The sequence below is a fragment of the Arvicanthis niloticus genome, chromosome 1, assembly GCF_011762505.2.
Source record: "Arvicanthis niloticus isolate mArvNil1 chromosome 1, mArvNil1.pat.X, whole genome shotgun sequence".
Lineage (NCBI taxonomy): Eukaryota > Metazoa > Chordata > Mammalia > Rodentia > Muridae > Arvicanthis > Arvicanthis niloticus.
Genome location: NC_047658.1, coordinates 152,854,420 through 152,880,541, shown reverse-complemented (window position 1 = coordinate 152,880,541; position 26,122 = coordinate 152,854,420). Strand labels below are relative to the sequence as shown.

The following is a 26,122-nucleotide window of genomic DNA, read 5'->3' as shown; positions in this document are numbered from 1 at the left end:
TCATTAAGAATGGGGTTTCTGCTCTAGAGACCCAGTCTCTAGAAAGCTCTCATCTTTCTAGATAACTCTGGCTTGGTACTGTCTCCTAGAGACACAGGTTCAGGACCTCCCTTTCTGTGCTCTTTGGGGCAAGATTTTCACTGATTCCTGTGTTTTTCCAGTAGGTTAGGTGAGAAGGGTGAGTTAAGGGGTGAAAGGCATAGCCTGGGCTATCCTGCACCTGTCAATCTAGCTTTTAGACTCCCCCTCCTGTTCTCTTGTCCTGGGGACCAAGGGTCTAGGCAGGACCTACTCCATTGTTCAGAGGCCAGCCATTCTCAGAGTTCAGAAAGATGTTATGGGGGAAGAAGGCAGACACCAACTTGTTTCTTGGGAAGTCCTCCAGACAGCTAGGAATCATAGGAAATGCGAAAAGAAAGGGGCTGAGGAGCCTCCGTATGGGACCTGAAACCCAGTTGCTCTGCCTTGTGATGTCTCAGGGCCTGTAGTTCTGAGTGCTACCAGCCCATCCTGAAGACCAGGAGAAAGGCCCTGTCACTTGCTGGGACAGAAAACTAGGCCTGGCAGGAAGGGAAAGAATGTGGAGGCCCCAGGTGGTTTCAAGAGTTCCAAGAATCCTGTGTGGATGCCAGTCCTGCCACACCTAGGCTGCCTCCCCGCCCCAGCATGGGACTCTAAACTATGAGGGCCCTCAAAAGGCAGATGCCATTGGGCAGCCCAGGGAAAGATAGTCTACTTCTTTGCCTCTTTATCTAGCTTGGGTGTTTCTGGAAGGGTGAGCTGGCCTGTGTTGTCTAGTTCTGAGATTTTCCAGACCCTAATGCAGCCCCAGGCCCTCGAAGAAGAGGCTCAATTTAGATACCTGGTAGAAAATAGCTAGCTGCAAGGGAGAACAGGGCTTGCAAAACTGGAGGTGAGAAAGGCTTGGGGCACTTTTGGGCCCCTTTAGAACCAAAGATCAGATTAGGCAGAAGAGGGGTAAACAGAGGCATGTTTGCACACCACACTTGTAATTCTGCTCTTGGGAGGCTGAGCCAGGAAGGATTTTGAGGCTAGCTTGGGTTACATGATGAGACCCTTTCTCTAACAAACAGCAGCAGCCAAAACCTAAGGAGGAATGAAGCGGTAAAATAACAGAGAAGGTGCCACCCACCTATTAACAGAGACTGTTCCAGCTCCAAACCCGACCGACCTTAAGGAAAAAGAGGGCTGTAAAGGAGGCCTGTATGTGTGTGTCACCCCTGGGCTGTGTGTCCCCTGTGTGTGTATGAGACCCCTGTGTATGCTTGTGTGTGTCACCCCTGGGCTGTGTGTGTCCCCTGTGTGTCACTCCTGGGCTGTGTGTCCTGTGTGTGTTATCCCTGGGCTCTATGTGTATGTGTGAGACCCCTGTGTGTGCCTGTATGTGTGTGTCACCCCTGGGCTGTGTGTGTCCCCCTCTGTGTGTGTCCCCTGTGTGTCACCCCTGGGCTGTGTGTGTCCCCCTGTGTGTCACTCCTGGGCTGTGTGTGTGTCCGTGTGTGTTATCCCTGGGCTCTATGTGTATGTGTGAGATCCCTGTGTGTGCACACGCATGCGTGTGTTCAGCACCCCAGGGCTTCCAGCATCACTTCTCAGGCTCATTCCACTTCTGTGAGGCTGAAAGGGTGCTGATCTTGCTTCTCTACTTTAGGCTTCCAGAAAGAAGCAAATGAAGGGTTAGGGATATAACTCAGAGGTAGAACATTTGCTTAGCATGTGGCAAGGTCACAAGTTCCATCCCATGTCATACACATCTCAGGAAAACACACACACCCTAGCATGGCAGAAAGAAGCACACAGCCCAGACGCTTTTGCAGATATGTTTAATGCACTTAGATTACACAGAGGAAGAGGGACACGTAGGAACGAAATCTAAGTGAGTCACTCAAAATTTCTTACAAAATCCTGAGCCAGCTGTAGCCCCAGGAACTGAGTCGCCACTGACATTAAAAACTGATATAAAAATGTACAAAAGTCTGTTCTCTGCAGCATTCAGATCTTTGTACAAAAGGAGTGGGTCTCCAAACAGGGCTCCTGACTTGTAACAGGGACCCAGACACCTCGCTTGGCACCAAGATCATGGAGGCCAGAGAGGGAAGACCAGGTTAAAAAAATACAGTTGAGGGAGTTCTCTGATCTGCCCCATAGGGGCACCAAGCTTCAGGTTCTCTCCCTGCTCTCAATCTCAGAACTCAGCTCCCAGATCCAGGGTCTGGGGTGTACATGTCCTAGCCCTTTTAGACTCCCCAAAGCTTCTACAGGCCCTGTTGGAGTGTCCCACTTAGAGAAGGAGGAACATGCTTCCCCAGCATGGCAGCAGGTGCTGCTACCCTCTGCAGCCCACAGGGGCTCCAGGAAGCTTTAGTTACAGGAAGTCAAAGTCCCTTCCTTTCAGAATCTCTGGTCCTGTGGACTTGGAAGGTTGAAAGATGGGGAAAGGCTGAGGAAGTCTGTAGTCAGGGAGGAAGACTCCTGAACCCCTCCCCTTGACGGGTTAACAACCCCAAAGAGCTGGTGCAGGGAGGGAAAGGAAGTGTCCCTCTACAGAACACCCATCACGTGTCACGGTAAGGCCAGTCTTGCTCAATCTGATGTTAGGGTCTCTTCTTTCCAGCCGGCAGCTTAATGGTGAACCTCTTTCTCTGAGATTTCTCTGGAAGAAACCAGAGCCCAAGGGAAAGGAAGCCTGGTCAGACCAGGCTGAGATTAGCCACTCTCCTAGAGCCATTATACTACAGGAATGATGGGGGTCTGGTCCTAGCAGGAGTTTAGGCATTCCTGAGGTTCCTAACAGGGCAGGGGGTTAGGGGTTAGGGGGTGGGGAGGCGGGCAGGAAAGACCTCAAGGCCTGTGAGCATCTGGAACTTACGTGCCATTCCCTGTTCCTCAAGAACGGAGCCACCCGAGCAAGTGGTGGTAACCACCAGTCTGCAAAGACCTTGCAGATTGAGGGCAAGTTGTTGACCAGGAGTCTCACATACTAACACACTAACATGAACTATGTGATATGATGTTCACAGTGTGCATCCCCTCCCCCTCAGCCAGATAAATGGACACAGAGGGGCCCTGAGGCAGGTCTCTGGAGAGAATTAGGGAGGGGAAACTATTACAACACTGGTGATGGCAAGGAATGCTGAGAGCATCTCTTGGCCCATAAACTTTCAGAAGACAAGAGCTTTAAGGGTAAGGTTGGAAATGTCCTTGTGGAAAAGTTCCAGGGCGGTATGGTATCTGTTCCAGACAGGCTTCTATTTTGGCTGGTTGGGGTCCGCAGCCAGACTCTCTGATGCTCCTCATGGCTCTGCCTCCAAGTGCTGGTTAAGCTTAGACCTAGGCCATGCAGATGAGGCCAGATTGAGCCATTCCTTCAAAGACCAATTTCTGCTTCTTTGAGACCCCAGCCAGGGTTCTCAAGGTCCCTGGCTGCACCCATTGTAGGGCGTGGAGGCAGACAGAGCAGGGGAGCTCTTGGAAGGTCCCTGACAGACAACATATCTCTCCTTTGGAGACATTTGAACTTAAAGAATGAACAAAGACCATTATCCGACCTAGAGGCAGGCAAGAATGCAGAAAAGGCGCTAGCCACTTCCAGGTCAGAAGTGGGAGGTCTCTCTTACACAGCTCTCAAATGTCCCTGGAAGGCAGGCAGATCTGCAGTCCTGGAGGTGAGAGCATGGTACCCACAAGAGGGCCAGGCTGCAGGAAAAGACAGGGACAGAAGATGGGGTACAGAATGGATGTGAGAAAGACGAAGAGCCACAGGGAGCAGTGTCAGCAAAATGAAAGGAAGAGCTGTGGAGAGGTTGATTGACAGCCCAAGGGGACTCCAAGGGATGAGGGAATCAAGGAGCTGGAGGCCCTGAGCAGAAGGATGGGGAGGCAGTGGGCTTTACCCTCTCTCTTCTTGGGAGGCCTGGTTGGGTAAAAAGGACTGGAAGACATAGCAAGGGCCAACATGTCCTTGAATCACTAAAGTCCCCAGAGTCCACTCCTTCCAGGCCACAGCAAATCTGTACCCAGGGCTGCGTGGAGTATGTCAGCTGTCCCCAGCCTCCTCCAGGGTCCAGAGCTGACAGGCAGCACCAAGCATCTTTTCAGGAAGAGGGTGTGTGGGATGGGGGGGAGGGAGCAGAACCCCCAGACCCTTGTCTAAGAGAACAGTAAAGTTCATCTAGGAATAAGTCCTGTTCAAAAATCGCTATATACATGGCTTCTGGACCATCTTTGCTGAGCAATAAAAATACCATCCGGTTTCCACAACATACTGAGGAAAGAAAAAACAATTGTTCCGCAGGGTGGAGCAGCCTGAGGCTCGCTGGGGTTGACCAGGCAGTGCATCCTCAAGTGCGTTCTGCACACCAGGTCGTATGGCAAGCATGTCTTATCCCACGAGCACATCAGTGAAAACTGTGGCAGCAGCGGGTGGGTGGAGAGGGTTTGCAGGTGCACCCTCACTCGCTCACTGGCATGAAGGACAGGGGCCTGCTCACATGGGCTTGGTTGCTAGGAGTAAGGCCCCTGAGCCTGAGGTGGGTGGGGCCTGTGATGGGCGTGGCATTTGCAGTCATCCCCACACTTGCCCTTTTATTCATGGGTGTCTCCTTTACAAGCTGTCATACTGGAAGTCACTAGGAGCAGCTGGGCTCCTCTTGGCCCCTGCAAGGGCCTAGCCCAGGCTAGTGTAGTGGACTGTCGAACACCACGTCGGGGAGGATGGACACTTTGAGCTTCTTCTCAGGCCAGTTGTACTCTTTGGGAAGTTTAAACTGTGAAGAGAGCAAGCAGAGTGGTTAGCTGCCTTCTAAGAGAGTGTCCAGAGAGAGGCAGCACGCTGGCCCACACCCTGTCCCTAGGCTGCTGGGAACAAGACAGGCTACTGGAGACCTCTCAAAGGCTAGTCTCGGTGCACGCACGTGCTCAGGCGTGCGGCTGGTCCAGGGGCTCTTTCCTCTCGCTCTGCCAGTCCCTCAGCAGGCTGCACACTCAGCAGGCTGCACACTCAGCAGGCTGCACAGGCATGCTTTGGCTCTTTGCATAGACTTTCTCCTGCTCTTTTCCTTGGTTCTGGCTCGGGCCAAAATCATGTAAGGAATCTGTTCCCTGGGGCCATGGGGTTGGAGGATAGGGGACCAGCAGGGAGTAGATATTACAGGAAAGGTCTGTCATTGCCATGGATTCAGAATTTCTGAGTCTAGAATCTGTCTTCCATAGCTTCATCAAAGGGTCCACAAGGAAGAAACTGTTCAGCCCCCAAATCAGACCCTGCTGGGAGAGGATGAAGGTAGTCTGTGTGCATCCTCAGAAGGAAACTTCCTCACTACCAACTGCCCGTCACCCTGCTTCTTTGTTCAGAGTTACTCCAGATGAGAGCCAAGGTCTTCCAAACTAGAAATCAATGGCTGTCTTGTAATTTTGTTTCTCTTCCTCACCTGGGGTTTTGCTTGGGAGAGGAGGAGAAGCTGACTCCTTGTTCCTTCTGGGTTCTAGAACCTAGTATGGAACCCAGCACATAGCTGGTGCTCAGTAGATTCTCCCTGACTTGGGTTGGTGCAGGGGCTCTAACTCCCATTGTCTCTGGGCTAGGCTGTAAGTCAGAGCCAGGCACAGGAGGAGGGAATCATGTTCCGGCCTGAGGCTGGGCTGGAGGTGGACCAACTCACACTTCCTGGCCAGCACCCTCTGCCTTTTCTCTTGGGGGACTGTAGACCTAGGACAAAGTGGAGACTAGGGCAGGGTGTGGGGATGGCCTCAGGACAGGAAGAGGCAGAAGAAGTCATTTTTCTCGTGACCTACTTTCCTAAACTCCCCTTGGCTCCTGTCTCTCCTGCCTGGACTGTCCTCCTCCCGCCCACTCAACACCCAAGCTCAAAGCAGCAGCTTGGCATAACGCCATTGCAGTGTGACAAGACCTCTCCGGAAGCACTTCTGGGCAGCTGGCTTTGGACTGACTGAATCAGGGAGCTAGGCCTTTGAGGCAGTAACTTGTAGGGTGACTGGCTGGCACACGGAGGGTCTCTGATAACCTTGGACTAGGCAAATGAATAAATTGACCAGGCTGGATCCCTGGGGCAGGGCAGGGAAGGCATGGCTGCTGGGGTGACCAGCTCTGAGGAATTTCCATCTATGGGGGGGTGTACTTTGCCTCAGGCACTTTAGGGCGATGGAAGGGAAGGGGCAGTCTCTGCCACAGGCATGGGAGGGAGGGCCTGGGAAGCTGGCTATTTATCCCACTACCCCAAGGATCACTGGGCCAGGAAGTCCTGCGGGCCTGCTGCCTCCTGCGGGCCTGCTGCCTGGGTGCCGGTTATAGGAGGCAGCAGGAGGAGAAGGGACTTTCCAAGATGAGGTAAGTCCTGCAAATGAGGAGAGCAGGAACAAGGAAGAAAAACAAAAGAGATTATGGACTCCATTCCTGTATTCCAGAGAAGCCGCCAAGGGGAGAAATAACCCCACCTGGCCTGCCAGCTCCTCAGGCTGAGTTAGCCAGGAAGAGGCTGAGAGGCAAGCTTTAGCTGGAGAAGGAAGGGAGTGTGGCTCTTGGGTGGCCCAAGGCAAGAGCAGGAGTCCCCTCCTGCCCACTAGAACTCCCCAGTGGAATGTTCTCTGGCAGCAGACATGGGCTTTCTGTTCAGAACCTGCCAGGGAACAGCAGGGGCTGGGGAGAACTCTAGCTACTTCTGGCTACTTCTTCAATGAGGTTCTCAAGAGTTGGTGATTGAGTGTGCTGGGTGTCCTCACAAGGGCGGGGTCAGGGTAGGTTCATGAAATACAAAAAGTCATTTAACATTCTCAGGGGTTCCTCTCCAGATTATCCCTGTACTCAGATGGGTGAAAACACACACACACACACACACACACACACACACACACACACACACACACACTCATGTAGATCCATGTTCTTACACCCAGGAGCCCGCTATCAGTGAGAAATAAAATAGGCTCACTTCCTCTGGAGACGTTAGATCTTCTAAGTCCTCCAGCATTTTCTCTACAAACTCTTCTGTCAACAGAATCTGGGAAAGAAAGCAAAAGGCAGGTTTTTATTAAAAAAAAAAAAAAAACAGTCTTTTTTGCCAACTGCAAAGCTAGGGGTGTTTCTTTTAGCTGTGGAGGAGGGATGACCCACTGGTTAGTTCTGGGACAGAGGGAAGTACTTGAGGCTTTCAGAAAAGACTGTACTCTCAGCGCCTCCCACCACCTGCTTGGAATACCGGCTAGAGAAGGGCAGAGAGGTGGGGCGGAGGCAGTGGAGAAAGGGATGGCATCTGGAAGGTGGGCAGTGCTGGCCTCAGAAGGGAGCTGCAAGGTGGGTGGAAACCCACTTCTTTGGGCTGCTTGGCCTCCTGTGTGTTGCAGGGCAACAGAGAAGGACAGGAAGGCTGAAGGCACGGGAGAGCTCTTGCCCAGGTCTCTCTTTGTCTGATCAAGTTCTTATGTTCCCAACCCTTCTCCCAACCACGTAGGGCAAAAGGAATCCACCTGACTTTAGCGTAGTACAAACCCTGTCTGGGATTTAGATGCACCCCAGTGGTGGAGTACAAGTCCTGGATCCCCTCTCTACCACTGGGGCAGGGAAGCAGGTAACAACTGGACAAAAAACAAAACAAAAAAAACAAAAACAAACAAACAAACAAACAAAAACCAATCAAAACGCCTGAACCTTGTAGACTGAGAACCTGCCTGGCTTTTCACAGAGGTGGGTGGACTCTCTGCTTCCCACTGCAACCACAGCATTATCTGTCAGGGCTGTCCCAGCAGACCTCAGTCTGCAGCTATGCACTTCGAGACTTCTGGGATACCTCTTCTCTGGGTGTCTACATTCCCACTCTGCTGCTCTATTCTGATGCTTGTTACCCACAAGCTCTGGTGTCCAAGCCAATGAGCCCCGCCACTTAGCTGGAGTAACTGTCATCCTCACGCCCTAAGCAAGCTTTCTTATGCTCCCCCATGCTCTTCTTGCCTTTGTTCCTCCACCCTCCCTGCCCTTGTCCAAGGGCCTCTCCACTTCTCTGGCAGACCCTGTGCCATACATAGAGGGTACAAAAGAAAGTGAAGGGTTCCTCTCAGGGAAACCCTCCCTTTCAGAAGGTGGCGAATCAAAAATTTGAGAAAATACCCATTAAATTTCCCTTGGGAGTTGATCCACTGTGAGGGCAGAAGTTTCCATGAATTAAAGTGAGGAAGGAAGGAAGGAAGTAAACAGCAAAGGGGGCAAAGGGATCTGGAAGGTGGAGAGATGCACGGAAGCCAATAGCAGACGCCATGCTGACTGCTCACACCTTATCTCTTTCAGTCTCCTTCCAGATGGAGAAACTGAGGCACAGAGAGGTTATGGTACCTGCCCTGTCTTGGCCTGAAACTTGATGCCTTAGACACTGAGGTGAGGACACTGCCTCACTCCTATTGTCTCCTCCTAGGACAGCAAGCCTGGTTCCACCCAGCTAGCGGCTTGCAGCTCCCTAGAGGAACGGGACCTGCCTTCTCCAAACAGGAGCAAACAGCACTGACCAGGAATAAAGGAAAGGGAGGGAGGAGGGAAAGAGAGTAAGAGAGAGAGAGAGAGAGAAAGAGAGAGAGAGAGAGAGAGAGAGAGAGAGAGAGAGAGAGAGAGAACGCCAACAGTGTGCAGGAGAATGCCCACCCAAGGCACTCATTTCTTTTCCTCCTCCAAGATCCCCAGAGGGGGTTGGCTGGCTCTTTCCGGTCTATCTGGTACTTTCTGGTCCTTGGCCACATCCAGTCACACCTGGCCTTCCTTCCTGGAGCCTGAGCCCTCCTCTTATCCCATGGGTCCCCTCCCCCAAGCAGAGTTTCTCCACTGGTTGTCAGCAGTCCGCTTGAGTGACATAAAGTCACATTCATATTTTTGGCATTTCCGGGGCTTGTTGCCGTCTCTGAAAATGCTAGCACTGACACAGGCATACCTCAGACCCAGTTATGTTACAGCGACTCCAGTCTGCATTCATTTCTAACCCTCAAATAGTCTGGAAGGAGGAGCTCTCTGCCGGAATGGTAAATAGGCCTGGAACTGTCTGTGGCTGAGTTAGGAGGGGGAGGGGGAGGGTTCCAAGCACAGTGGCCACCCAAGGAGACTCCCAAGGGTGTTTTTCAACAAGAAAGGTAAGGCCACCAACAGTCCAGTCCTAAGCCAGTCCCTCTGTCAAAGGTCTGGACCTGTGAGTTATGGAGGCTTTCAGCAGAGCTGCCACCAAGTGTGGACTTCATTTTGTACTTTGTTGGGGGAGGGGTGACAAGACCCCAGCCAGGGACAAATCTTCTCTGTGCCTTCATTTTCACTTTTTGAGATTTGCTGGTTTCTGCTGGAAACCACATTGTTTTAAAAGAATTAAAGGAGAAAATTATACATGAGATCCACATAATATTAAGGGTGACATCCTCTGCACAGAAACACGACAGACTGTCATAGCTCCAGGCACCTGATTTAATTTCCTTTGGGAGTTAAACCTTAGAAGCTTGGACTGAACAAACAGGCCCTGTTCTTTGTATATTTCAGAGCTGGAGCTGAGAATGTTAACAGATCTTATCAACAGGATACTGGAGATAGACAGTTATGATGGAGCAGCTCCTGAGAGCCCTCGCTGGGAACAGACTCCCGTTGTGATGCCACTGTGGGAAAAGCTTGTGCAGATTTAGGGCTTGGAGCTCCTGAAGTGCACTGTCCCCTTAGAGAAACCAGCCTGTCACAATAATAGGAACACAGTAGGTACCTGCCTTGTATGCCTGAGCTAAGTGCTAACCCACCTCTCTTCCTTGAGTCCTGCTATGGGCTTGCAAGGAAGGTGACTCTAGTTTTCAATGCACGGATGACTGGGTGCGGAGAAGGAAAAGGCAGTCTTCCTGACTTCAGAACAGTGCCTACCTGGTGGTGACAGAGCATGCTCTTTTCCTGTTTGGGGAAGGTGTGCCAACTCTAAAGGTGTGTATACTCAGGGCTCACCTCTTTCTGATGGGGGAGGTAATGGTAGTGTTTACAATGACCTGGAAGAACAGCACCCTCAACCCAGTCAGCAGTGTATCTTCTCATCTCAACAGTGCAGGAACCCGAGTCTCACAAACATACAGCTGCTAACAATAAACAAACATAAGAGCATGCTGGCTAACTGGAAAGGAAGGCTTGCTATGTATCCTCAAGGCGTCTTGATGGCTAGGGCCCATATTGTGTTTTGAGAAAGAGTCTTTCTCTCTCTTTAGTCCTGGCTGTCCTAGAACTTCTGTAAGCCAGGCTGGTCTCAAACTCACAGAGATCCTCCTACTTCTGCCTCCCAAACACTGGGATTAAAGGCCTACATGAGCACACCTCATTCTGAGTCCATACATTTTAACAGTTCCTCTAGTCTAGAAAGATGGGCGGAAATAATGACAAGCCATGATAAGGATCACTGCATTCTATATTGTTTGCACAAAGAACCGCAACAAAGCACTGAGGTTATGACCAAATAGCCCTTGGAGGGAGGAGACCCTGTAAGGGGAGAGAAAGGGCCTTTGGACCAATCTGAATAACATGTTCCCCTGGAGGGCTCTGGAGAACACAGATGCTGGGCAACACACTCTCTACAACAGTCTATCCAAGGCAATGTGCTTTCACAAGGCACCCCAAGAGAGCATAGTGGGAAGAAGTGCTAGGAAGAGGCCCAGAGAAGGACTGTGAATAGTCTACACCAGCAGCTGCTGGCTTGCAGCTCTGCCACTGTTTGATTGTGAGGGCACAGTCAGCTAGAGAGAGGGTTTGGAGCCGAGGCGCAGAGCTCACTCCAGTGGGCTCGGAGCACAGGACTGTGCGGTGCAGTCAGACAACCTGGCTCATTGGTGGTGAGAAAGGATTGTCAACAACCTCTCAGTTCTCCAGGTTCCAGCAAGTTCCAGAAAGGAACCTGAAAGGTGATCTTCTGTCGGCGCCTGCCCTGGGCAGGCCCGGCTGCCCCGCAGGCAGAGGCTGGACTGCTACAAACCTGACACTCATTCCAAGGTCTGCGGTCAATGGATTTCTAAGTGGCTGACAGTGCCATTCCTTCCCTCCGTATGATGACAATCCACACTTTGTCTTGGGCCTTGTTTGCTCCTTGTGTTGACACATTGTTCTGCTTCCCAGCAAGCTTGGCTTTCTTTCCCTCCCTTTCCTCTTCTCCAGGAAGGAAATGTGCTCTTTATAGAGGCAAGGCCTGCCAACGAGCAACTCTGGCACCCACGATGGCAGCGAGGTAGAGACTAGCAAGGGCTCCTGTCAGCTGTTCCCCTTCCCCACACTCAGGCACACAAGGCCAGAAAACAGCCTGCAGACACTCCCATGCTGGGAGGGGCAGAGGCCTGTGCTTGTGAGCAGTGGGGGACTCACTCATTTCCTGCTGGGGTGGGTGGGGAGAAGTTGGCTTTGGTGGCCAGAAGCAGGCTCAGACTTCTGCTCTGTGGACACAGCAGGGAATTACAGTTTGCTCTAAAACTTAATAGGCACTGGACTGAACAATGAGGTCTTGAGACAGTCCAAGGCAAGATCTCTAAAGGAGACCAGGTATATCGACCAGGCCCTCCAGAAGGAGAAATGATAGGCCAGAAAGGGAGTGCCAGGGGCCAGGCTGGGGACTCCCAGGTTGGCTTCTACACAGCATCCAAAGGTGTGCATGGCACAGAAGAACACAGGGCCTTGGCTGAAGGAATCTGGGGAGTTGTTCCCAGGCTGAGATAGAGTTCAGCAGAGGTTTCCCACTGGGAACAGCTGTGAGGTGTCTTCTCCCAAGCCAGGACCTCCCATTGGGCTGCTTGGGAGTGGCTGAGACTAAGGGCGCCACCTGGGTGAGCTATCAGACACCACACAGCTGAGAAAGCATTGCAAGGCCTAAAAAAATAATCTCAAATTTGGTCATATGACCTCCCTGTGACCTCTGGGACTGAAGCGTCTCTCCCTCAGATTGCTCTGGCTAAGAACTGATATCGGAACTGACTCAGCTCTGGGCGGGGCTCTGTTCAGAAGACTGACAACTCAGTGTCAACAGGCCAAGGGAGAAGCAGGCCACAGCCCCCAGTGAAGAGGTGCCAGGGGTAGGAAAGGACATTGGCCTGTCCCAGGGTCTGGAGACCTTCTCACGAAGCTCTGAACTTGGTTTGCAGACTCTATAATCTTAAGGGTGACACAAAGCAGGATGGATGAAGTCATGTCTCTACTCTGGGAAGAGTATGGGCTTGAGGTGCTTCCTGCCTCTGTAGCATACCCCAGTGTGTGAGTTTACACCTGCCCTCTTCTTTAGTACCTTGGGTCCTGAGGTCCCCAGGCCCGGGTCCCCCTGAGGTGGTAGAAAACAGAGGACCATGGGACAGTCAAGGATGAAGTGTGTATGGAAGCCTGTCTGAGGCCATCCCACCAGCTCTGAAAAAGGGCTCTGTCTCCTCTACCTTCCCCCTTTTCTTTCAGTCCCCCTTTCCCAGCACTGGGAGGATAGATGCCTTTGCCTTGCCTTTTCCCGGGCTGGCAGCCAGAACAAGGTGCCAAGCTGGGAATGAGCTCTCTGAAGGCTGTTGAAGGCTGATGCAAGGCAGTCTCTCGGCCTCCCACTGCAGCTGTGACTTACAGGCAGTGCAAGCAGCCAGAGGATGGAGGGGCCTCCCACTGCAGCTGTGACTTACAGGCAGTGCAAGCAGCCAGAGGATGGAGGCCTGGGTCTCTCTCAGCCCATACCTGAGGCACTCAGCTGCCTCCTGCTCTTCTGCCTTCAATAGGCCTGGGCATGGAGGCGCACGGAGACACTGCAGAGCCCGGGAGTGGCAGAAAGAAGCCTGTAAAGAGCAGGCATGGGGCTCTGGGTCTTGAGTTCTCCCTCCAAACAGGTTGGGTCCCTTCTTGGCATAGTGGGGCTTGATCTGTGACTTTGAGTGGAACCCCAGATTTCCAGAAGTTCGATAGATTCCCTGGGAGTCAGCTGGGCCTTCAGAAGCAACCTAGAGGTTGGGGATTTAGCTTAGTGGTAGAGCACTTGCCTAGCAAGAGCAAGGCCCTGGGTTCGGTCCTCAGCTCTGGGGAAAAAAAAAAAAAAAAAAGACAGAAGCAACCTAGAGGCCCATAAGTCATTGCAAGCCTAGTTCCCACAAGCCCGGGAGCTGCCTGTGACCACAGAGGCAAGACCCTGAAGGAAAAGTCAGGCTAGCGGTTGGAAGCAGAAAATGCTGATGTTCTCAGGAGGGGAGGAAGGCTGATGTGGGTGTTGGCTTCACTGCTGAGAACCGGGCTGACTGGGGCAGGTCAGACAGAGAGTTTCCCAGGGCTCCTTGCAAAGAGCCTGAGAAACCCCTTGGTGATCAAGGGTGCATGCCTGGAGGGCGGGACCTAAGCCAGCCTTCCCAGGGCTCTCCTGAGGGGCGGCCCGTGGTGGACCACACTAATGAGCCCATAACAGGCCTTTGATTAAGCAGCTCCTAGCACAGCAACTTGATTGAAACATGCCGAGGCCAGCAACTCGTTCCCACCGCTCCCTGGTTCCCCAGGCAACAGCCCACGGGAGGGGGACCCAAGTGCTGGGAGTGTCTAAGGCCCAAACTCACTGAGGGGCTGTCTATGGTGGGGTGGGGAGAGGGAGGGGCGGGTCGGTAGTGCCAAGAGTGGCAGAACATCGCAGCCCTCAGGCCATAAGTTCTTAGAAGGATGGCAGAACAAAAGCGCAGAGGCTTCTTTAATCCTGGAAGACCCCAGTCCCTAACCCTCCTCAAAATGTGCTTGCACTGCTGATGTACACACAAATGAACCACGACGGCACTTTGCTAAGACTTGCTGGTATAGCACCTCTGGAATAATGATCTTGTGGACTCTCTGTGGCGGGGTGTCCTGTGGGGTCCCCATCTCCTACCTCCATACTCGTTCTGACAATGTCCTCCAGTTGTTGACAGAGCAGAATGGCAGCCTAGGACGGGGCTAGGGTGGGAGTGGGGTGTGGGTGGCCTTTTCCAGTGTGCTGGGCTCATTTCAAATGTTACACTTCAGAGCTTTGCTAGAGTAACTACCAACACCACACAGACGAAATCTAACGTTACCAAGTGGGACTTTTAAAATGTATTTATAACTTTATGGTTCAAAGTAATTTTGTTATGAAACAATGTAATAACAACAGTGGAAAAAGGCAAGATAATTTATGGAACACAATATCCCTAAAGCACTAGCTTCCACTTCCACCTCTGGGCTGAGTCCGAGAAGAGTGGCTGCTATCCTTTGTTTGTTGTTTGTTTTAATTAAGGGTTAGGACTTGGGCGGGGGCAGTGAGGAGGTTGCTCTGAGGGAGGAAGGCTCAGCTGCAAGCAGACATGCGCAGACAAAATCATACCCATATTATGAATAGTGCAGACCCCAGACTGGGCTACACACAAAGCCAGTGTGATTCTTTGCCTTTTATTATAATTCCCTCCTGCTTTCTCTTACACACCACAGGCACAGGCAGAGCTCCGCTACCTTGTGGATGAAGGTCAGCTTCTCTTTCCCAGTCCCGATTCCTCTCTCTCTTCTCTCTCTCTCTCTCTCTCAGACAGACTCTCACTTTGTAGTCCTAGCTGGCCTAGAACTTTTTATGTAGACCAGGCTGGCCTCAAATTCATAGACACCCCCCCCCCCCCCCCCCCCGCCTCCCAAGTGCTGGATTAAAGTTGTGGATTAACATACCTAGCCCTGATTCCCTTTCCTGATATTTTTGAGAAAGGTAGGTAAATTACTTTTCCTCTACTCTAAAACATAGCCAAAAGCCAAAAGCCAAAAAAAAAAAAAAAAAAAAAAAAAAAAAGAGTCTGGCTGACCCGAGAGACCTGGGCAGTGCAGCCACTGGAAAGAGGCTAAGAGCCCTTAGCCCCAATGGCTGTGCTTGACATTAGCTGGGATCCTTGCTCCAAGCAGGAGAATGGAAGAACAGAATCCTCTGGCAAGCCGTCAGGTTCTGTTCAGTGGTTTCCATCAGGAGCAAAGGGAGCAACTGACTGTCGGTGGGAGCTCTGGTCACTGGGACCTGCCCACTCGACTCACGGAGTTCACGTCCTATGCATTCTGGTAAGATTTCCATACAGTCACTGGAGAGGGGCACCCACATCCCACCCTCCATTCTTGATCTTATTTCCCAGAGTATGGGGAGTTCTCTACTTCTCGCGCCTGGGTTCCCATTGTCACTGGCCAGGAAGTGCCCTGCAGCTGTGAGGACAACAGCACCCACACTAACAACCTCCAGCTCAGCATGGGAGCCATGGGGAACTGTCCTGGGAGGGAGGGCAGGCAGCAAGGGAGGAGTGGGAGGGAAGGAAGAAGGAAGAAAGGCTGCTTCTCACTTGTAACCAGGGTCCATGGGCAGCATAAGGACGCTCCTCAGTAGCAAAGGCGCCTTCCACTCCCGTGGACACAAACGTGATGGCCATGTCACCTGTGATACTCTTGTAGGTGAAGTGCCGGCCATGCAGGAGTCTGCCCCTGGGGATGGGAACATGGAGACAGTGGGGATCTGGGCCTGGAACACAGTCTCTAGCCAAGGTGCTGGGACTACAGAGCAAGGTTCCCTTAGATGGAGTGCCTGGCCAGTGCCCTCCTGATAGCCACCTGCTCACTAACAGGGGTTAACCAAACATGTTCATTATAGCACAACAGTGAAAGGTCCTACCGCCATGTTCACTAAGGGCATCCTTCCTTTACTCCTAGCCAGTGGACATGCTATATCAGAGCTCAAAGTACCTTGGGAAGGTGAGAACAATGTGGCCAGAGAGGGAAGTTAACCATGTGCTCAGCATCATGCCCAGAATGAAGTACTCATATCCCACACAGGGATGCTTTGGTGCCCTGGACAATCTTCCTTTTGTTCTGGGCTCTCTTGTAACATTTAAACAGTTATCCTAGAGGCAATAAGCAGATCTTAAAAACACAAAAACAAAAACAAAAAATCTGAAGCCAAGCAGGGTCACTGCAAGAAATCACCACTAGTCCCGTCTGGAAACTGGAGGACAGCAGGCAGTGACAACCGACAGGCAGGGATACCAAGCATTGAAGGAGGAAAAATTGGCTCTGCACTCTCAGCCTGCTTCAGATAACCCTTCCCCAGGCTAAAAGCCCAAGCCTGTGCCCAAGAAGCTGCTAGGAGGGAACAGCCGGCGGCATCTGGTACTGGCCCTGGGAGGCCCTGCTCACTCAAACCACTGCTACCTTTGCCCTGCAGCTCAGGGCAGTTGGCTAAGGCTGGCTAAACTCTTGACTCCTCCCCCCACTTCTCTTGGCTCTTGGATCCATGGGCAGGGTTCAAACTATGCCATTACTTCTTCCTAGTCACTGTCCCCTCAAGTTTAGAAGGATTCTTGTTGCTTCCTCAACTTGCAAAGTAAGGTTGGAACTCAAAAGTGTTTGGAAGGGGGCAGCTGCAAGAGATCCAGCCTAGTGCATGTTCTGAGCAGACTGAGCTCTGGACACAGAGCAGCCTTCTGACTCTCACAGCCACAGAGAGACACAGCTGGGTTCTGATCCCTCAAAGAGTCTGCATGGGGGGGTGGGGGGGTCACTGGCTTTTGTAAAGAACCAAGTGTCTTGCAGGGAAAGCATCAAGCAGGAGGATGCAGAGCCCAGCCGGTCAGAACATTCTCTCTCCTGACCTGTGACCCAGCTTATGGGATGGCAGGGCCATCCTAAACTCTCTTGGTCACTGAACCTCCTAAAAGAGGCACAGCTGAAGGACACTTCCTAGAAAAATGAGAGTTCTCAGCATCTAGTCCCCATGGCATCTGACTTTGAGACTTCTCAGAGAAGCAGATGATAAGAAAGCCAGGTGTAGGGTACACACCTTCAATCTAAGCACTCAAAAGCACAGGCTCAAGGCCAGCCTGGGCTACATAGTGAGACCCTGCCTCAATAAACAAATAAACAAAAAACCTCAGATGACTGACCAGTGGGGTGGGGGTTGTCATGTGACTGGGCTGTCATAACTCTAGGTTAAGAGATACAGAACAGTCTCTCTCTAGGAACAAACTGTAGGGCCATCTGTTCTTGCTACCTGCACTGCCCAGAGGCTTAGATAGGAAAGACAGACAGAGCTGCCTGAGTGGTTGTCTTCCAGCCCCAGCCCTGGACACTGCTTAGGCACCAAATGCTCACAGGTAACCTGTGCGGTTAAAATGGCTAGCTCAAAGCTTTAGCTGAGTTGCGTTGGGGGAAGGTCAACTTGAGGCCTGCATGGTACTGCAGGGCTGATGTGGGATGCACTGTTCCGGCTCACCTCAGGCAGAGAGGGATGAGGGCTCCTGACTCCTGGTTAAACTTTAGATGCACACTCTCGAGCTGCCGTGTGCGGATCAGCTCGTGGGGGATAACGGCTGTGGAGCTGTCACTGCCCAAGCTGTCCTTTCGGCTCCTGTGAAGCAAGCACACGGGGAAACCATGAGGAGGAGCAAATGGGATTTTCTGAACGGGTTTCTGGTCAGCAACTATGGTGCCTGTTAACTACAGTAACAGTCACCTTCACTAAGCACTAGCCAGGGGCCAGCATGGTGCCAAGCACTTCTCAATGGCTGGCTACTCCCCCTGATGCCCCATGAGGTGGGCACACTGGGTCAGAGGGGTTAAGCTGAGTGCCCAGGCTGCCCAGCCAATGAAGAGGTGGAGCTGGCATTTGGTCTGAAGTTACTCAGGTTCCAGAGCTCACATCTTTGGCCAACAACACAAAAGTTCACAGCACAGTTGCCTCTTTTGCCCGTGAAATCAACAGTCACTCTAAGGAGTCTTTTTCCCTTGCCTTGAAGCCCTAGAGGCTCTTAGCTCTCCAAGGTGTCATCGGACAGCAGCTCAAGGTCAGGCTGGCTGAGCCTGGCAGATTCTGGGTGAGCCCACTCCTGCACAGGGCCAGGCAAGGTAGCAACATAACAACAGGAAGCAGCACAGCCTTTGCATGAGCTGAAGGTTGGGCCTTAGGAGTCAGTCAGATGTGTGTGCCTGGGTGGACCTCAGCTGAGCTTTACTGGTGTGGTATGTGTGCATGTAGTGTGTTTTGTGTGTGTATATGGTGTGATATGTGTGTGTATGATGTGGTATGTGTGTTGTGTTTTATAAAAAAAAGAAGAGGAAGAACCAGAAATATGTTTGGTAGAGGGGCGGTATAGTGAGGTGGAAGGGGTCCCTCTGTGGGCCCATGCTGAGGCATCCCTTCTCCCTGAGGTACCAGCTACATGATGGGTATAGACTAGAATAGAGTTTACTTAGGGAAAGGGGAGGGGAGTTGAGGGTGTAATAGAGACAGAGGGAGAGGGAGAGGGAGAGGGAGAGGGAGAGGGAGAGGGAGAGGGAGAGGGAGAGGGAGAGGGAGAGGGAGAGGGAGAGGGAGAGAGAGAGAGAGAGAGAGAGAGAGAAGAGGCTGGCCAGGAGCAGGTACAGAGAGAGGGGGAGGGGAATATGGGAGAAGGGACAGAGGGGGGGAAAGGTAAGAGAATAAGAGAGCAAGAGAGAGAAGAGGGGGCCAGCAGCCCCTTTTATAGTGAGTCAAGCACACCTGGCTGTTGCCAGGCAATTGTGGGGCGGAGCCTAGAAGAAATGCTAACACAGTATGTATATGGTGTGGTGAGTGTAAGTGGTGTGGTGTGTGTATAAAGACTGAATTGGATCTCTTCTGACAGTGACCTTGGCTACACTAAGCTGTCATTGTCCCTCAGGTCCCCTCCAGCTAAGCCCCCTACCAATAGCTTATCCTACAGCTGGGCTACTGGGGCTCTTGTCATTCTAAGTTTTGTGTTTCAAATTTAGCTATCCTGACTGACTTCCCAAATTAACCCCAGCAGGAAAAAGAGGGTCATCCACGGATTCCATTCAAAAGGTGGGATGCTGGTCTGGGTTGTGAAACCCAGAACAATTCTTCAAGTGTCCAGTAAACTACCAGGCTTGGATCATTCATTCTGTTTGTTTGTTTTTGAATCATTCAAGCAGCAGGCAGGAGTTCCTCAGGACGTCTGAGCTGGACAGCCACCCAGGAGCAGGAGCAGACCTCAACTCACAAAGGGAGGGGGAGGGGGAGGTCATAGCCAATGATGCACCCGACAGGCAAATTCCCTTCCCTGGGGCAAGCCTCAGGTCAGCTTTGGCGGCAAGGCAGTGACTTAGCCTGTTCCTCACCCCAGGTGCTGGGCAGCTCCACTCTTCTGGTCTGCTACTCCCAGGACCCACCCCCAGGTGACTCCTCTGTCACCAGGCAGCCCTTCCTGTGGCTCCCAAAGCTGCCTTGGGAACTGCCTTTCCTTGGCAAACACTTTCACAAGAACGGTGAAGGAGACAAACACTGCCAAGAGGGTCACAGTATTTCAAGATCAGAAAGAAAAGAAACCCAACCTGTTTAATTTACCTTTTCCCTTTTAAAATGGAAAGAGCTGGGCAGTGGTGGCGCACGCCTTTAATCCCAGCACTTGGGAGGCAGAGGGAGGCGGATTTCTGAGTTCGAGGCCATCCTGGTCTACAGAGTGAGTTCCAGGACAGCCATGGCTACACAGAGAAACCCTGTCTCAAAAAACAAAACAAAACAAAACAAAACAAAACAAAACAAAACAAAACAAAAAAAAGAAAAACATATCCAAGGCCAAACAAAGAGCATGAGTGTGGCGGGCCAGCTCGTGAACCATGGACTTCTGACCACCTTCTCTGCCTGCCTGCCACAGAGGGCAGCTCCACATTTCATCCAGGCGCTACTGATGGGTTCAGAGGTGACACAGGGGGTACCCTAGGGCTCTTATCTGAGCAGAACACAGGAAATAGCAACCACTGTGTTTCCTCTGTGTCAGGCTTTCTGTTAAATGCACAGGTTCACTCACTGGGTCTTCACAGCAAGCAAGGAAACACTCTTAGCCCTTTCATAAATAAAGTGAGCACAGATAACCTCAAGGTTACAGCAGGAGTTTTGTTTTGGGGAATAATGGGGTTGAAACTCAGAGCTTTGTGTATGCTAGGCAAATGCTTTCCACTGAGCCCCACCCTGAACTCCAGGGTGAGTAGAGAAGCAGAGCCAGCATGGGACTCTTATCTGATAACAGGTTCTCCTATTCTCTGCCACCAGGCTGCTCACTGGGGCTGAGGCCTGGCCTGCTGGGGGTGGGACCTTCTGGAGGATTCCAGCCTCAGTGGGCCAGGCAAAAATGCTGATGAACAGCCTGGGGAGGTAGGGTGGGGGCTGGGAGCACATAGCACACAGGGCTAGAGAGCCTCAAGCTGGAGGGAAAAATAAATTGTTGAAAGTCAGCTAAAGTCACCTTGGTAACTGCCACAACACACTCACCCAGAACGAGGACATCAAACCCAACTGCAAACAGCTTTAAAAAAGCGGCAAAGAGCTTAATCATCTGAGGAATTAATGTGACAAGTGCCCACATTTACACCTCCCACCAACCTTCAATCATTTGAGAAAACATACTTTAATCTTTTAAGAAAAAAAAATCTCAAAATGCTACATCTGCACTCCTGGAGCCTGGGTATTTCCGGCATGAAGCTTCAATGGGAAGGCGGCTGCTTCACACACGCTGGAGCCCAGCTTTTTGCTGATTTGTTTTTTCTGGACATCGATGCAGAAGCATGAATTATTTGTGTGGGCTGGGCGAGGTATTAAATCTGCAGCCGACACAGGTTTGCAATGTTTTGCATGGTTGTCAGCTTAATCTTAGTCATAAAAAAATAAGCAGCGTGCTAGGCAGCATGGCCTAATTCTTCAGCTGGGCTTTCTCCATGAGTTCTCCACAGCGAAGGCAGAGCTATTGTGGGTGGGGGCTGGGAAGGAGAGAGGCTTCTGGGAAGTCCTGAGCCACAGCCGCTGGAGAAGCCTGGGGGACATGAGACCATAAGCATGCTCTAGGAGGCACATCATAGGCTCACAGCCTAGGCGACCTTGGCAAATGACCTTTCTCTTAACTTTTTTGAGACAAAGTTTTGCCATGTAGCCCAGGCTAGTAGTTTTTTTCCTTTTTAATTGTAAGATATTTATTTATCTACTGTGTGTATGCACGTGCACACAGATATGCCAGTGTTTACAGAGGTCAGAGGGCAATTTACAGGGGTTCTTCTCTCTGTTTGGTTTCAGACCTCAGACAAGGGACCAAGCTTTACATACTAAAGCAGACTCGGCCTTCAGGTTCTCCCAGCATCCTTCAGTCCATACCTGCATACCCTGCCCTCAATCCTGAACTTTCCAGCCCAGGGGCTGGGTTGCCCTTCCCCCATAGGTTCTTCCCTATGTAATGCAGACATTTTGGTCTCTCTCTCCTCATCTCTCTGTGAGTGGACCCTTTCTCTTCACCCTAGCCCTCTCTCCCCATGTGGCTCCCCTGGCCTCAGTCCTTGGGGCCAGTGAACTGGCCGAACAGCAGTTTTCCAACAAACTGCCTTTAATATAATCTAATCTGGCTTGAATTGGCTCACTTCACCAGTGGCAGAGAAATAACCTATCACTTTCCTACCATGTGGACCCCAGAGATCAAACTCAGGCCGTGAGGCTTTGTGGCAAGTGCTAGTATCCATTGAGGCAGCCCATCCCTTGAACTCCCAGGCTGGTCTTGAACACACATAGCTGGCTCTCCTCCTCACTCCGTCTCTGGAGTGCTGGGATTCATGTGCTTTATAGGGCTTAACCATTTCCCTAAGCTTCAATACCCCCTAGATAGAAATAAGTAACCACAGGGTTAGCATCGTACTTAAACTGGATGCATCTGATGAGGCATCAAACAGCGCATGGGCCTCTTAGACCTGCCTGAAAGTCTGCTGGTGGCTCTGATGGCTAATAGAAACTTGTTTGCTCTTAACCTGGACCAGGATTCAGCTGCTTCTGGCCAGATCAGTTCTCTGCTGAGCAAAGGTCTTAAAAGGTAGACCAGGATTAAATGCTTCAGGTCCTGGTCAACCATTGGTGTGCCGGGAAGACCAGATTAAAGGCAAAGAAACCCCCCCAAGGCTTTTGCTTCCCTGAGGGATATAGTGGCCAAGTCACCTTGCAATCTGCCTCCCTGTAAATCTCAATGCAGTGGCCTGTAAGCAGCTCAGTGGTTGAATCAGTCCCTCCCTAGCAGCCTTCTGCACCCTAAAGCTGCTGCCGCTGCTTCTACATCCTTTTAACAGCCTTCTTTTCTTGGCTACATGGCCCCAACTTTCAACGACATTCTTGACAAGGTTCTGAAATCCTCCATCCGTTCAAGGCACCCTCCCCTGGATTCATTTGAACTTGTCAAAGTTAGAGTGTCATGTCCGGAAGTGGAGTGGCAAGTGTGGAAATATATACAGTATGTGCTCCAAGCAGTGCAGATATCATGGGCTCTGTGACCACTCTTGTCTGGGGCAGTTTATTTCTATTAAAACTGCCATCAAATTGTCTTTCTTTGTAACCTCATCTTACTGCCAACTCATACAACACTCTGTCTGTCAGTGAAATCTTACTCAGTTTTTCTCCCACAAGCTACCCTCTCCTGTCCTGTCCTGTCCTGTCTAGTATGGACTATGTGACGGTAAGAACAGACTTCTCCATTATCTGACTAGAGCTGCAGGTAGTGTGGATGATTCTGAACCTGACTGGCATCCATCATCTCTGCATTCCTTCCAGACTTTACATCATTGACATAAACGATCAACTTGCTATTGATATTTTCAGTCCAGTCATTGATTAAATTGAGAACAGACCTGGGCTGGGCAGACAGATTCACAACACTGCTTATCCAACCAATTTATTTTTTTATTTTTATTTATTTATTTATTTTTTATTTTGAGACAGGATTTCTCTGTGTAGCCCTGGCTGTCCTGGAACTCACTCTGTAGACCAGGCTGGTCTCGAACTCAGAAATCCGCCTGCCTCTGCCTCCTAAGTGCTGGGATTAAAGGCGTGTACCACCATTGCCCGGCTATCCAACCAATTATAAATAAATCCCCCTTCCCTGTCACCCTCCTGGACACTCTCTGGACATTTCCATCTTGCTTGTAATGATGTTCAGAGCATACCCAAGATGTCTGGCTGAATGCTACCTAGGTAGGCCACAACATGTCTCTCATCTCACCAGACCATAAACACTTATCAGCCTGACTCTGTCTCCTGGGGTTCTTTCTCCAATAGCATTGAAAGTTCCTTGCTGAATAATCCAGTCCAGAATTTTCCTGAGAGGATAACAAGTTTATTGGTCCAGAAAGTGCAAGAAGCTCTTAGCAGCCTGTACTTCCATATGCCTCCTGTCTGCTGGCATGCATCCCCTACCCCCACCCCCAAGATCATGACTCTCACCTGCCAATTCATCTGGTGTTTTGGGGCCACAGAAATGTTTTTAAAAAGAATTTGAATAATATCTAGGTGGAGAGGTGTATTATACCACCAGATGTAAGTAGCAGGGTCAAGAAGAGCTAAAATTTGCTGGACATAATGGCCACTCTGGGGGCAGAGACAAAAGGCTCTCTGAGTTTGAAGAGTGAGTTCTAGGACAGCCAGAGCTACAGAGAGAAACTCTGTCCTGAAAAAATCAAGGGGTGGGGGTGAGCAAAATAAAAACAGAGCTGAAATTCAAGGACTGGGTCTTGAGAGAAACTGTGGCTGGCATAAAGGACTTTCTTCAGAGCCAGAAGATCTGGGCTTACAGTTTGGACACAGTAAACTGAGTAGTGACAGAGGGAGCACCATGTACTGGAGCTGTATTCTGTGTCTGTCACAAACCAAACACTATCAACCTAGGAAGACCCACACAGAGCAGAAGCCATGCTTCACATTTCTGTGGCCCCAGAATACCAGAAGAATTAGCAGGTGAGAGTCATGATGGGGGGAGCGGGAGATGCATGCCAGCAGACTGGAGGCATATGGAAGTACAGGCTGCTAAGAGCTTCTTGCACTTTCTGGACCAGTAAACTTGTTATCCTCTCAGGAAAATTCTGGACTGGATTATTCAGCAAGGAACTTTCAATGCTATTAGAGAAACAACCCAGGTTTAATTCTCTACATACCTACACTGGTATCTAGAGATACCACACTTCCTTTGGGTTTTCAGGGAACTGTTCATGATAAGACTGAGACACCACTTGTTTTAAAAAATCATTATGGTGTAGTATATGGATGCCTCAGGGCTTATGTGGAATCAGAGAAGGCCTCTGTGGAGTCAGTCTCTCCTTCCACCTTTACCTGGGCTCGTTGACAGCCAACACTTTTATCCAGAGCCGTTTCGCTGAGGCAGAGACACCTTTTACTGAGTGCAGGCAGACGGCAGTGCCTGGTCCTGTACAGAGCTCTTCGCAGACATCACTTCCTTTCATTCTTATAACAGACCTATAAATAGGAGTTCTCTCCCTCACCTTAAAGATGAAGACATGGAAAACCAGAGACCTTAAGTAACAAGCCCCAAGTGCACAAGCAATGTGCCCATAAAAGCTGACTCAACACTTCAGCTCTTTCTGATGCCAGCTAAGACATTTTAAATATCTCCCACTCCAGGGATGGGGAAATGGCTTGGCTGGTGACGTGCCGTGCTGACCTGAGTTCAGGTCCCCAGGCACCCTCATAAGGGGCAGGCTCCATATGGGGCTGTAGAGATGGCTCCGTGATTAAAAGCACTAACTGTTCCCTCAGAAAGTTTGGGTTCTCAGCCTCTAACTCCAGTTCCAGGGGACTGGATGCTCTCCTGTAGTCCTGGGGGTACACGGACTCATGCAGAGTTATACATACACTTTTAAAACATCTTTAAAAGCTGGCATAAGCAGCATGTGACTGTAACTCTAGCACTAGGCAGGACGGCAGGCAGAGACAGGTAGATTCCTGGAGGTTACTGGCTAGTCTAAGCAGGGGGTTCAGTGAGGATCCTATCTCAGTAAGACAGAGAGGGAGACAAGAAAGATTCCCAATGTCTACCTCTAGCCTCCACATGCACACATACATATGTATACGTTCTCACACATACACATATACTCTACATACATACACAATCTCCCATACCTCCTCCAACTTTAGAATTGTGTAGGCAAGCTTGGCCAAGAACTACCCATGCAGCCTAGGCTAGCCCCGGGGCTTCCCGGAGCTCTTAAGGGAACTACCTCCTTGGAATAAAAGACTGTACTTAACAAAATTTTAAGAGCTGCTTCTAGAAAAATAGATACGACAAAGCTAGATTTAACAAGCTGCTTTTCAGATCAGTTGTTCACAGAATGCTGGCATTTTGGACTATGGACTACGGAGGAAAACCGATTGGTTTCACTTTTGTAACCTAGCATTTCTGAACCTCGGTCAAAAACTCCCTTTTCACTGAACACCAAAATCCCCTGAGGGTATGAGGGTGCCTCTGGAGACCAGAGGCCAGGTGCCATCTGAGAGGACTCTGGGTTTCCCTGTCTGAGCTCTGCCCGGCCCAGCCTCTTCCTCCTAAGGCCATGCCAGCCTACTACCTCATCACTACTTGCCGGTTAGGAGGAGATCCACACTGAGCCCAACGCTGGGATGCTCCTGAAGGGCTATCAGAGACAGAGTTCTCTTCTGCTCACCACACAACTCATCCAGATGCCAGGAAAACTCAAGTTCCCTGGGGCTTTGAGGATACTACTGTGTTTTCACCCGGAATGTGTCATAAGTCTTTCCAAGGGCAGGCAGGTGTAACAGCTCATACAACAATCTTCCTTCTTTCTTTTCCTTCTTTCCTTCTTTCTTTCCTTCTTTCTTTCCTTCCTTCCTTCCTTCCTTCCTTCCTTCCTTCCTTCCTTCCTTCCTTCCCTCATCCTTTTCCTTCTTTTGTTTTGGTTTTTTTGGTTATTTATTTATTTATTTAAATAGGAATCTTACCACTATAGCCCCATATGGCTTTGAACTCATAATTACCTTGGTTAACTTCTCCTGGATCCCTGTTGCAGCTGCTGAGATTAAAGGCATGTGCCAGCCGGCGGTTTCATCTACAGCTTAGAGCCAAATGGTCCTACAAGGCTCACTAGCACAGTTCCTAGTACTCCAGGTTCCCCTCAGAGACAACGCTGTCGTCTGTTAGCTGGCCTTCTGTGTCTTCCAGTTTCAGTGTACTGCCAGAGCCAATGTGGAGGGTTCCTCTGCTCTCTTCCTTGACTCTGAAACCTACATTGGCCCTAAACCCAGGACAGTTCTCCTGTCTCACCCTCCCAGTGCTACCACAC

At 50.7% G+C, this 26,122-nt stretch overlaps 1 protein-coding gene across 2 annotated transcripts in view; it reads right to left on the bottom strand.

The window, feature by feature from the left end:
* Nucleotides 1–1,825: 1,825 nt before the first annotated feature.
* Sufu (SUFU negative regulator of hedgehog signaling) overlaps nt 1,826–26,122 on the bottom strand; it is a 99,235-nt gene continuing 74,938 nt past the window's right edge. For both annotated transcript variants that reach the window (XM_034512072.2, XM_034512080.2), the window contains exons 9-12: nt 17,250–17,384; nt 15,328–15,466; nt 6,969–7,037; nt 1,826–4,787 (exon numbers count right to left, since the gene is read on the bottom strand). In XM_034512072.2, coding sequence (XP_034367963.1) covers nt 4,698–4,787; nt 6,969–7,037; nt 15,328–15,466; nt 17,250–17,384 — 433 coding nt within the window. In that variant the 3' untranslated portion in view covers nt 1,826–4,697. The remainder of the gene's footprint in view (nt 4,788–6,968; nt 7,038–15,327; nt 15,467–17,249; nt 17,385–26,122) is intronic.